This window comes from Pseudopipra pipra, chromosome 22 (assembly GCF_036250125.1).
Source record: "Pseudopipra pipra isolate bDixPip1 chromosome 22, bDixPip1.hap1, whole genome shotgun sequence".
NCBI lineage: Eukaryota > Metazoa > Chordata > Aves > Passeriformes > Pipridae > Pseudopipra > Pseudopipra pipra.
This window is the reverse complement of record NC_087570.1, coordinates 528,208-540,403: the sequence shown is the minus strand read 5'-3', so window position 1 is coordinate 540,403 and position 12,196 is coordinate 528,208. Positions and strand designations below refer to the sequence as shown.

General features: G+C 67.1%; 1 protein-coding gene across 7 annotated transcripts; it reads left to right on the top strand.

Annotated features, from left to right (window-relative positions):
• The first annotated feature begins 318 nt into the window (after nt 1–318).
• On the top strand, nt 319–12,159 carry ESPN (espin). Of its 7 annotated transcripts, none has more exons than XM_064678288.1 (14): nt 332–691; nt 1,484–1,677; nt 3,898–4,084; nt 4,176–4,358; nt 4,439–4,570; nt 4,672–5,241; nt 6,761–6,922; nt 7,000–7,174; nt 7,462–7,488; nt 8,736–8,881; nt 8,970–9,251; nt 11,322–11,401; nt 11,484–11,495; nt 11,590–12,159. In XM_064678288.1, the coding sequence occupies exons 1-14, from the start codon at nt 398–400 to the stop codon at nt 11,735–11,737; spliced, it is 2,592 nt and encodes an 863-aa protein (XP_064534358.1). In that variant the 5' UTR covers nt 332–397; the 3' UTR covers nt 11,738–12,159. The 7 variants fall into 7 exon arrangements, with proteins under 7 accessions (XP_064534355.1, XP_064534356.1, XP_064534357.1 ...); XM_064678291.1 differs by lacking the exon at nt 7,462–7,488 and having other exon boundaries at nt 333–691; nt 4,672–4,846; nt 4,937–5,241; XM_064678289.1 differs by lacking the exon at nt 7,462–7,488 and having other exon boundaries at nt 333–691; nt 4,672–4,891; nt 4,964–5,241.
• The last annotated feature ends 37 nt before the right edge of the window (nt 12,160–12,196 follow it).

The window sequence follows — 12,196 nt, the reverse complement described above, 5'->3', positions numbered from 1 at the left end:
AGCCCATCTCCGCCGCGCCTTTCACGTAGGCGGGCGGTGACACCTGTGGGGCTGCTCCGAAAGCCGCGGACGGCGGCGCCGGCAGTCGGGCACGATCCGCTCTTGGGATACTCCCGGGCCGGCTCCGGTCCAGTCCCGGCCCCGGTCCCGGTCCCAGCCGCCGCCCAGCAAAGCGCGGCTGCCCCGGCCGGGGCCGGGGGAAGCGTTGCAGGGGTCCCGAGCAGCGAGCAGCCGCCGCGCCGTCGGGCGGGGCGGGCGGAGGGGCGGCCCCGAGGGCGGGAGAGGAGGAGCCGGCGGGGCCGGGGGGCGGCGAGGCGGGAGCGCCACGCAGTGCCAAGCGGCGGCCGGGGCCGCCGGGGCCGGGGCCGCCGCCGGGGCCACCGGGGCCGGGGCCAGGATGGCGCTGGAGCGGGCGCTGCTGGCGGCGCGACAGGGCGACGTGGAGGCGCTGCGGGGGCTGCGGGCGGCCGGGCTGCTGCGGCCGGGGTTGCGGGACGCCCTGGGCGCCTCCCCCGCGCACCACGCCGCCCGCGCCGGCCGCCTCGCCTGCCTCCGGTACCTGGCGGCCGAGGCCGCGCTCCGCGGGGACGCGCGGGCACGCAACGGGGCTACGCCGGCCCACGACGCCGCCGCCACCGGCAACCTCGCCTGTCTCCAGTGGCTGCTCACGCAGGGGGGCTGCGGCGTGCAGGTGCGAGCGGGGTCGCGGGGGGCGGCGGGGGGCGTCGGGCCCCCGGTGGCGCGGGCGGCCGGGGAGACGTTCCGCGGTTCCGCGTGGGTAGCGGCGGCTGCGGGGAGACGGCCACGCGTAGTGCCCCCAGCTCTGCACGGGCACGGCCCTGCCGTGCATGGCCGGCGGCATCCGACGGACCCGGAGAGCCCCCGGCATCCAGGGGGTGCTCAGCCCCGAGGGCAGCGCAGATTCCCCGGGGCTGCCGCCCCCTCCCGGGGTTACACAACGGCGGCCCGGGGCGGTAAGCGGCTTGCCCCCGGGCCGGCCGAGAGTTAACGACATGTGACGGCCGGAGGAAGAGCGGGCGGCGGCGGGGTTGGGAGCGGGGATTAAACGAGAAGGACGGGGTCAGCGAGCATCGGCGACCTCCTGGCCAGGGGCCAGCTCTGCCCGTGCCCCACGGAGCGTGGAGGGCGGACGGGCCGGCGGCACAGCGGGGCTCGGCGGCGACTTGCCTGCGGGCAGGGGCTCCGCCGCCGGCAGAACAAGGAGGGCTTTGTGCCGCACTCGCTGTGTACAGACGCAGGCCCTGATGGAGGGCAGACACGCTGGTCCCTTGGTCTCTCGGTCCCTCCAATGCCCTGTGCCCCCACTCTGGCACTGCTCCATCCTGGCCAGCCCACCCTTCCGAGCCCAGCTCCTGGCTGAGGGATGCCCCACAGCTGCTCGCTGTCCCCAGCCCCACATACACTCCCTTGCTGGAGGTTCTTGGGTCCCTGGTGCCCACAGTCATTCTGCTTCCTCCTGCAGGACACAGACAATTCCGGTGCCACCATCCTACACCTGGCAGCCCGCTTCGGTCACCATGAGGTGATCGACTGGCTCCTCCGCTTCGGAGGCAGTGACCCCATGGCAGCCACCAACACAGGAGCACTGCCCGTCCACTACGCCGCGGCCAAAGGGGATTTCCCTTCCCTGCGACTCCTCTTGGGACACTGCCCCAGGTAACAGCCCCCACTGCTGCTAGTGAGAAGGGCTCTGCCGGAGGCTTGGCACTCACCTTCAGGAGAGGGGCTAGTGGGAGACTGGGGTACCCACTGCTGCCCCATTCCTCCCTCCAGCCGCTGGGCAGGGTGCCAGCACTGGGGATGAATGCTGCAGCCACCCACATCCTCCAGCTCCAAGGGCAATGTGGCCGAGTTATCAGGCTGGGCAGTCAGCTGCACCTTCTTTATGGCCCAGAAAGAAAGGGTGAGGAGGAGAGCGGCGAGTGCTGGCAGAAATATTGCCACCGGCCACTGAGTCGGCTTCTGGGCTCCTGGCGCAGGGTGATAACACAGCCGCCTTTGTCTGCCTGCTGTTATGTAAATGGATTAGGCTGCCCGCCGAGGAGAGGCTGCTCCTGCGCACGAGACAACCTTTCCACATGCCCACGGCCACGAGCGTTGCTGGACGTGGCAGCCTCACTCAGCCGGCTTCATTACGGGAGCATCTCTGCTTTGGCTCCTGAGCAGTACCTGGAGCCAAGCTGGTCCTCCAGGCTACGTGGCACAGCAGCCCATTGGGCCCGTGGTGCCAGGCCTTTCTACGAGGCTGCAGCAGGTGATTAGGTGGCCCCTAATCCGATTTCCTGCAGTGGGCAGAGGCCACTAGAAATAACCCACAGACCTGGCCAAAGTGGAGCCGGGGGGATGCGCTGTTGCTCCATGCTGTCCCTGGCAGGCTCCAGGGCTGCAGATGAAAGGGGTTGCAGTTTCCCCACATCCGGGGTGCTCCAGAGGCAGCAGAGCTGAACCAGGGTTTGGCACCCCTCTGTCCCTGGGTACCCCAGACTCCCTCATCCCTTCCAGGCAGGGCCACAGAGCCCATTGAGGGATCCCTACATCCCATGGCACTCACTGGCCAGAGCTGCCCCAGCTCCAGCCCTGGCTCTTTATCCCCTTGCCCCAGGTGTGCCAGCTTAGCCCTGAGCACCTCTGGGATTAACTCTTGCAGCCCCAGCCCAGCCCCAACCCAGTCAACGCTCCCGCTCGGTGCCCGCTGTGTCAGCCCCGGTGTGGCGCAGTGCTGGCGTTGGCTTTCACACTTCTTGTCAGGGTTCCTTCATTGCTGTCACCGCCTTCCCCCTGAATTATTTAGGGCTGGCCCTGCTCCCTGTGCCTGCCCAGAGGCTCCATTACAGCTGTGAAATTCAATCCCCAGTGCTGCCGCAGGATGCTGGCGCTCCCAGCCCACCTTCACACCAGCCCAGAGGGTCTCTGGCAGCCGGTGGCCCAGCATGGGGTCTCAGCCATCTGGCAAAGCAGTTTACTGGTGCTGCCCAATTGGCTTAACCCCTTCCCAATTAGTGGGAAAAGCCAATCAGGGACTGACTATGTGCCTGTGCTCCCACTGTCCCCTGCACCCCAGACTGCCACCACCCCAGCCTCATCCCCAGCCCCTGCTTGGGGAGAACCCAGCGCTGTGCCAGCCCAGCACTACTGAACTGTGGCATGGCACAGCATGGCATGGCACAGCACAGTGGGAAGGTAGTGCTGGCCACAGCCTGTCTCACAGTTACAGGGATCAATTATTAAGGGCCTGCGATCGTTGTGATAACAGACCAGAGTATTTATTGCTCTTCCTTTTTTAAATATTCAACAGGTTTTTTTATGGAGCACTTAATAAAACAGCTTCCTGCAGGGTGGGGAGGCAGGATGTAGGATGTGGGATGTAGATGCAGAATATGGGGCCATGGGATGTGGGGTAAAGGATGTGGGATGCGGGAGTCAGGCTGTGCAATTTGGGCTGTGCAATTTGGGACGAGGGACTGCCAAGGCAGTGGGGCTGCCAGGGGGCAGCAGGGCTGGGCAGCACCGTGGTGCAGGTTGGCCTTTCCCCACCAGCTCCATGGCCGGTGCTGCCTAAGCTGCTTACTTTAAAATACGACTAAATTGCAGTGTCCAAAAACAGCCGGAGGAAGGAGCTTAGCCTAAGCGGGCTGATTAACTTAGTGACCTCCCGCTGCAGCTGCAGCCACCGCCACAGCATGGGGACCCACGGGGAACCGCGGGGCGAACGGCTCCCAGCCCGAGCACTGCCCTGCCTACCCCCAGCTGCGCCTCCCGTACCCTCCATGTCCCTCGTGTCCCATGTATTCCCATGTCCCTGCATCCTGCACCCCCCCGTCCCAGCGCTGCCGATGTCAGTGGCCTCAGGTGACGGGCGCTGTGCCCCGTTTGCAGCACGCTGAGTGCCCAGACCAAGACGGGGGCTACCCCGCTGTACCTCGCCTGCCAGGAAGGCCACCTGGAGATCATCCAGTACCTGGTGCAGGACTGTGGGGCTGACCCCCACGCGCGCGCCCATGATGGCATGACCCCACTGCACGCCGCTGCCCAGATGGGCCACAACACTGTCATCGTGTGGCTGGTAAGCGCTGCCGGGGCACGGCGCGGTGGCACGTTGTGGTGGCACGGCATGGGGCTCACCGCACAAGCGCTCAGTCCACCTGCCCACACAGATGAGCTTCACGACGGTGAGTCTGTCGGAGCGGGATGCTGAGGGGGCCACAGCCATGCACTTTGCTGCCAGCCGTGGCCATGCCAAGGTGCTGAGCTGGCTGCTGCTGCACGGTGGGGAGATCACCACGGACGGCTGGGGCGGCACGCCACTGCACGACGCCGCCGAGAACGGCGAGCTGGAGGTGGGTGCTGGTGGCCAGTGGGATGTCAGGGCAAGGGGGGGCTTCCCTCCAGCCCTGTCATGCCCCCCCACTCTCCCCAGTGCTGCCAGATCCTGGTGGTGAATGGTGCCGACCTCAGCATCCGTGACCAGGATGGCTACACGGCGGCCGACCTCGCCGACTACAACGGCCACAGCCACTGCGCCCAGTACCTGCGCACCGTGGAGAACATGGTATGGCAGCACCCAGGGCCGAGTGTGTGGGAAGCACACAGGGAGCACACAGGGCCCTGCTGCCCCCGCCCTGCTGCCTGACCCCATGGCTGTGCCAGCAGAGCGTGGAGCACCGCGTGCTGTCGAGAGACCCCTCAGCAGATGGGGAGTGCCGGCAGCCTGACTCGGGCATGTCATCGCCCAATACCACGGCATCGGTGCCCCAGGCGCGCTTCGAGGTGGGCTCCCCTGCCAGCACCCTCTCCAACTACGACTCCTGCCACTCCAGCCAGTCCAGCACCGGGGAGAAGAGGGGCGGCCCCCCCGGGGCCCCTGCCGCCCGTGAGTGCGGGGCCGGAGGGCGCGGGGCGGGGGGCATGGGACCAGCCCCCCCTGACCCCCTGCCCTGTGCAGGGGTGCCTGAGCCGGCGCTGGCGGACATGCAGGCGTACATGGACATGCTGGACCCTGAGACGCGGCCGCGGGGCCGGGGCCCAGCAGGCGAGGGCCCCCCGCCGCCGCCACCCCCTGCCTTCCCCCCACCACCTCCCCCTCCACCCACCACTCGGCCACCCCCACCACCCCCTGGCTACCCTGCACCTGCACCCCCCACCGCCCCCCACACTGCTGACATCTATGTGCGGGCCAAGAACAACCTGCGGCACGTGGAGAGCCAGGCGCTGCGCCGAGAGGTACGGCCCCATGCACGGTGTCCCCTGCACCGTGTCCCATGCACAGCTCTCGGGGGGGGGGACATGCCACCAGGCACCCATCTTCTCCGAGGAGCTGCTGCCTGCACTGGGAGGGGACAGTCTCAGCTAAAGGCTACATGCCTGCAACACTAGCACACACACTGGGGGGCCTGGGGTGCAACCAGCAGCAAGGGAGCCAGCGATGCTTTGGTGGCTCTGTGGCACTGGGTAGCCCCATTCAAACACTGTGCTGGCTGGAGCACCTGGCAGCACCGTGCCATGGCAGCCGCACCCATGCAGCCCTGGCAGTGCCACCAGCACCACACCGAGCTGGGCGTGGGCAGAGGCACAGGCGGTAACCCGAGCGGCCGGCTCCAGTGTCACCCGCGCCACAGGTGTCGGGTGGCACAGCCAGTGCTGCCAGGAGCTGAGAAGGCTCAGCCAGGCGTGCACAGGTAAGAGGGGTGCAGCCCCCCGTGGCGGGCTGGGGGTCACAGGGATGCAGTAGGTTCAGGGTTGCTCTGACCCCCTACCATGGTTCTCACCACCCCACTGGGGACGAGATTCCTGTGCATGGCCATGGCCCCATGGCCAGGGCACTGGCAAAGCCCAGCAGCACAGGGGATGGGGCATATGGGGTGGGGGGCTCGGTGGAGCAGTGTGTGCCACGTGCATGGGGGACTCGGGATTTCATAGTGCTCGCTGTGCACAGCCCTGGCTCCTTAGCACTTACCAGGGTAATGGGCTGTCCTGGGGAGCTGCAGGTGTGTGCCAGAGCAGTGCCAGAGCCGTGTGGGTTCCCCGTGCAATGGGGCTGGATGGCACGGACCCTTGCGCTAGACCGGGGCTGGGGCTGCTGGAGTGGGAGCTGGGCTTGGCACAGCGCCCACAGCAGCCGGAGCAGGAAACACCAAGCTGGCACTTGTTGACTTAGCTGGGGCTGGCAGCGGCAGCAAGCACCTGGGCTCACCGTGAAAATGCCGTGGGTGGAGGTGGCTCATGGGGAAATGTAGATAGTGGGGGCCCTGGCAAGGGGAGCTGTGGCACCCTAAAATCAGGAAACAGGCACAGCCCCCTGCAGTGCCGGCACTCGGCAGCAGCACGACCCGAAAAGCTGCTGTGGAATGCACCGGGGTGAGCCGAGGCTGCATTGCCTGAGAGCCCTGTTCAGAGGGAAGTTTGGAAACGGGCCCCAGCCCCGCGCAGGATAAGCTCCCGGTAATCCGCGGGGCTGAGGCTCGGCACTCCTGTTCCCAGGGGGTTATCCCAGGGGAGGCTCAGCCAGGATTCTGGGCACAGGCTAAGGGGTCACAGTGCCAGGCACTGATGCCACACACTGTCACTCTGGCATGCAGCCCCGGTACAGCTGTGTGCAGAGCAGACCCTGGGCACGCACCTGCCATCCCCACCAGCCCCACATCTGCCCCACAGCCACTGCTGGCACAGCCCTGCTCCACCACGGCTCTGCCCCATGGTCACAGCCAGGCACAGTAGTACTGAGGTGTGCTCCCCGTTGCAGCTGGCATCGCGTGACACCAGTCCCGAGGGTCTGCGCAGGGCTGACTCCAGCAGGCGATCGAGGAATTTCGGCAAACAGCCGAGCACCGGTGACTACTACAAGCACCTGGGGCACGTCGCGGCTGAGCAGCCCGGCCCCCGTCGAATGGCGCACAGCGAAGAGGTGAGCCCTGTGCCACGAGCCCGTGCACGGCTCACTGGCACCGGCACCACGCGACGCCTGCCTGTGCTTTCTCCCAGGCATCACCCATCTCGGCAGACACCATGCGCAATGGGGAGAGCAAGCCCAGTGCCGAGCTGCCTTCCCCACCGCCACCCCCACCACTGCCTGACAACGCCTGCCCGACGCCCCCCCCACCACCTCCGCAGGCCGAGACCCCCGCCGGCCCCCGCCGCTCCTCCTCCTCCACGGGAAGTAAGTGGCGGGGTCACGAGTGGGCATGGGGAGTGATCTCGGGCACTGTCCCATTGGCTGCACTGTGGCACCAGCCATCTTGGCACATCTCCTCCTGTGGCACTCTGGCCGTGTGGCTCCTGATGGCCTTTCTGTCCTTCTCTCCTCCGGTGTCGGCGCGGGGGCCCTCACGCCCGCTCGCCCCTTCCTGCTCTCACTGCTGGCCGCTTCTCTTCTCTCTTGTCTCGCGGTGGCCAAATCCTTCCTCTGCCACGTGCCCTGCGCCGCCTCTCTGCTTCTCTCCCTAGGAGGAAAGGCGCTCAGGCAGATGAAGAGTAAGTACCGCGGCCCCGCGCTCCTCCCTGCTCAGGGGGTGCCCTGGAGCGGGGCACAGCCAGAGGGGCCTGACCTGGCACTGTCCCGTGCTGCAGCCACAGGACATTGGCGGCTGCCGGGGCCAGTGACTGCCCGCAGCTCTCCTGCTGCCAAGCCCTCTCTGCGCGTCGGTGGCCAGTGGTGCCATGCGGGAGGCCGAGCGCTGGTGCGGGGCTGCCGAAGCCACCAGGCAGGGCTGGCAGGGCTGGGCAGGCAGCCGGGGCCCCACGGCCCCCGCGGCCCCGCACACAGAGGGCCTTTGTTTGCGCTCAGCCGGCCAGCGTGACCCCGCCACGTGAGCGCACCGGCCGCTCCCCCGCTGCTGACCACAGCCGGCGGGCTTGGCCATCGCTCGGCACCCGCTTTATTAGCGCCAGCTCCTGGGGCTGGGGGGTTTCAGCCGGCGCTGGATGGCAGCGTGCGTGCCCCGCTGGGCCCTCAGCACCCGCAGCCCTCTGGCCCCAGCGTGGTGCAGCCGAGCGGGGCAAGCTGCGGGCACCAGCCGCGGGGAAGGGGCTTTGCCTTGGCACGGCACCATGGGCTGCTAGGGACGCACGCATGGCTGGCACAGACGGTGGGTGCTCGAAGGGCGGGTGGCACGAGCAGTGGCATGAGCATCCTCGGGATCCTGGTGCCATGCAGCCCTCTGGGCTCTGGGCTGGCAGTGGGGCTGTCTTGGGCTGTCGGTGCATCGCTGCTGGGGGCTGCAGGGGACTGTAGGGGCTGTTCTGCAGTGCCAGGGTTGCCACTGGCCATGGAGTCTTCCCTCCAGAGGCAGGTCACTGCTGTCACACACAACACAGTGCTGCAGGGGCAGGGGGTGGCACTCAGGGCTGGGGCTGTGCTGGGGCTGCAGGAGCTGGGTGTTGGTGTGCTGGGGTGCTGCTCCAGCAGGGTGCCATGGACGCAGTAAGCTGGTGTTGGAGTGCTGGTCTTATGGGTCTGGGGAGTTAGGATGACAGGCTGTTGAGTGCCGGGGGGTTGCTCCAGTGGGGTCCCATGGACCCAAGAGTTGGGTGACATGGAGCTGTTCCTATGGGCTCGGTGATCTGGGTGTCAAGATGCTGCTCAACGAGGTCCCAGGGGCTCCTGGATGGTGGGGGGGCAGACACCCCTCCACCCCTGTGCCCTGAAAACAGATGGGGGATTCAGAGGGACAGTAGCTGCTGCTGGCAGGGCACTTACTGCTCATTCTGCCTCCTCTTAGGCACGAAGTCCTTCAACATGATGTCCCCCACCGGTGACAACTCAGAGCTGCTGGCCGAGATCAAGGCTGGGAAGAGCCTCAAGCCAACTCCGCAGAGTAAAGGCTTCACCACTGTCTTCTCCGGCAGCGGCCAGGCAGGGGCCAACGTAGGTGGTGAGGGGGGCCTGGGGAGCCAGTGGCACAGTGCCGCACAGCATGGCAAGTGCCCACCACCCTCCCTCCCTCCTTCCACAGGCAGAGTCGCCAGTGTCCTCCCCATCACCCACCAGGACGCCCACCCCACCAGCCACCCCCGAGGCTGCCGGGCCACCACGTTGCCTGGCAGGGGGCTCACCAGAGCCAGTGCTAAATGGGAGCTCACCAGTGCCAGCAGCAGGTGCTGGGGCGGCGGTGGAGGTAGAGGCGCTGGTGCCGAGCCAGGACGAGCAGGGCCGGCCCATTCCCGAGTGGAAGCGGCAGGTGATGGTGCGCAAGCTGCAGCTCCGCATGCAGGAGGAAGAGGAGCAGCGGCGCAAGGTAGGGGGGTCCCACGTGCTGCGGCGGCGAGCGCGGCGTGGGCATGGCCCAAGCAGCTCAGGACCTGGTGAAATGGTGTGTGTGGCTTCACCTCCAGCTCCCAGCTGGTCTGGGGGGGACCACCCCACCTGCATGCAGGGGCATTACACCTGGGGATGCCACACATGGTGGCGGTGGCACGAGGTGCGTGTGGCACAGCCTCAAGAGCCCCTTTGCCCTCTTTCCTGCCACAGCCCGGGAGCCAGTCACCGTCGCTGTGCCGGCGCGGGCCACCTGCCCGCAGGGGCACGCCAGGACCTGCTGGGCAGCTGACGTGGGAGGAGGACATGCAGCACCTGGAGAGGCAGCTGGGGAGCCTGCGGGTGATGCACGAGGTGCAGCCAAGGCAGCCGCTGCTGGGGCGGCCAGAGGAGGAGCTGCCACCATTCGTGCCACGGTCCACCACCCCGGCACCCCGGCACTCTGCCCTTACCCGTGAGGACGTGCCTGCCCACAGCAGCCAGTCCCCCACGCTGCCGAGGAGCATGGCCGTGCCACCAGCCACTCTGAGGGGCCAGGAGGGCCCCAGGGCAGGGGGGGCAGTGGGCAGCCCTGGCGCCCGGCATGATGCTCGGCGTGAGATCCTGGGCTGCGGCGTCTCTGTCCGCAGCCTCAAGGCCAACTACGAGGGGCCGGGGGGACCTCCCCAACCCCTCCCCAGGGTCACCAAGCGCAAGAGGGTGCAGCCGCCTGGCAGCGCCCGCCAGCCCATCCTGGAGGAGGAGTATGGGGATGGGGCATTGCGGCGGAGCAGACCAGTGCTGCCAGAGCCGAGTAGCCCATGCAAACACACCAAGGGGTGCAAGGAGCGTGCTGTCTTCCTCTTCCTGGAGCACTGGAAGAAGCGGGCACTTGCAGCTGTGCCTGGGGAGGAGCGGCCGCGGCGGCCAGGGAGGCGGCGTCCGGCGGCAGGGCGGCTGCTGGCCCGCTGGAGGAGTGTCGCCCGCCGAGTGCCAGGGCGTCAGATCCGGCGACTGAGCCGTACCACGGTGCTGTACTGGCCCCAACACTTCCTGCCCCACGTCGGTGGCTCACCCATGCCCCACGACAGCCTCCCACTCGACCTCTTCATGCTGGGCTACTTCCAGCTGCTGGAGATGCCACTCAGCCCCGAGGAGCGGCGCTTCCGTCACCTCCTCTGCTATGAGATGTTTGACCGCCTGGGCAGCCACAGCTGGCACCGCGTCCGCCGTTTCCACCGCACTGTGCTGGAGCAGGTCGAGGCTGGCCACCGCCACTGGCTTGATGGCTTTGAGGACCTTGTGCAGGAGTTTTTTGGGGATAACCCTGTGGCAGCAGCAGAGAGCCTGCCAGAACCACTCCCCATGGCCCCTGAAGGGCAGGTGGCAGCTGTGCCGGTGCTGATGCCAGAGCTGGGCGAGTTCAGCGAGGAGGACGTCTGCCGCTTCATCGACCGCAGCTTCTCCTTTTGGAAGGAGAAGGAGGCAGAGATGTCTGACACCTGAGCCCTGCAGGATGCTGTGGGCTGTACCAGCGGTGTGGCATGGGCGGGAGGAGCAGGCTCAGGGGGCAGCTGTGAGCAGCAGGACCTGGTGCCCGGGTGTGCTCAGCTGCCTCTGTGGCTCTGGCGGTGCCGTGGTGCAGCTCGGCTTGGCGGAGGGCTGGGTGTTGTTGTGCACGGCCCCGGGCCGAGGTTGCAGTGTGCTGCTTGCCGTGGCTGTGTGTTGTGTGGGAGATGCAGCAGCGGGGCTGCACTCCCCTCTGGTGTGGCATTTGTGGTGCTGGGGCAGTGTGGGCCCCCGCGTGTCGTGCAATAAAGCTGTGGTGTGCTGCAAGGGCTGGCCACGCCACACGCTCCTTCCTCCTCCCCGCGCCGGCGGAGGGCAGGCAGCGAGGGCTGCGTTGGCGAGCAGCGTGCTGGCGAATCCCACCAGCACCATGCCAGGAGTATGGCTCAGCCCAGCCGCCAGAAGGACGTGATGTCACGCACCAGGATGATGCTGTGGCCCCATGGTACCGGCAGCGAGGGTGGGCTCCCAGCAGCGCCAGTAACACAGCTGTCTATTGCAGGAGAAGGAGGAGGAGGCGCGTCTGGCCAGCATGCCAGCCTGGAGGAGGGACATCCTGCGTAAGAAGCTGGAGGAAGAGAGGTGAGCTGGGCCCGGGGGGATGTCGCACCCACTGGTCACTCCTGCAGCTCTGCTAACCCCAGTCTTCCCTTTGCTTTCACAGGGAGCAGAAACGGTGAGTGCCGCAAGCCCCTTCCCTGGGCGGGTGGGCACGGCGGCTCTGGCGGCTCTGGTGACCGTGGCGCCCCGTGCCCTCCACTGCTGAGCAGGAAAGAGCAGGAGAAGCTGAAGCGGGAGGAGGAGGAGAAGGAGAAGGAACAGTCGGAAAAGCTAAGGACTCTTGGGTACGATGAGACAAAGCTGGCGCCCTGGCAGCGACAGATCATCCTCAAGAAGGGGGACATAGCCAAGCACTAGCCACGCCACGCCTGGCTCTTCGCGGCGGGAGGAGGCCAGCAGGTCCCCCCACGGACCATGATATGCCTCGGCACCCTCCTCCCGCCATGGATGGCCACATATCCCAACCTAGAGGAGCCCCCACCACCTCCCCAGGCACCCTTAGTCCCCATCCCACTGTCGCCAGCCCACCACCACCTCGTGCTGCCCTTTGCAAAGTGAGTTGCCGTGGGGTAGGGCACGCGGCTCCTTGTGCACTGCCCGGCTCGGCCGCTGCGGCTGGGCTCGCCATGCTGCCCGGCTCCCCGCACTCCCCACTGGCACTGCTCGCTGTTGCAGCATGCTCAACCCCACTCCTGCCCCTCCAGAGCTGCTCAAGGCTGGCTCCCAACTCATCTCCACTCAGACCACCTGCCTTTCCAGCAATTAAAACTATAAATCTCGCCAGCAGTGCCCCTCGCCTTCCTGGGGCTGCCCACA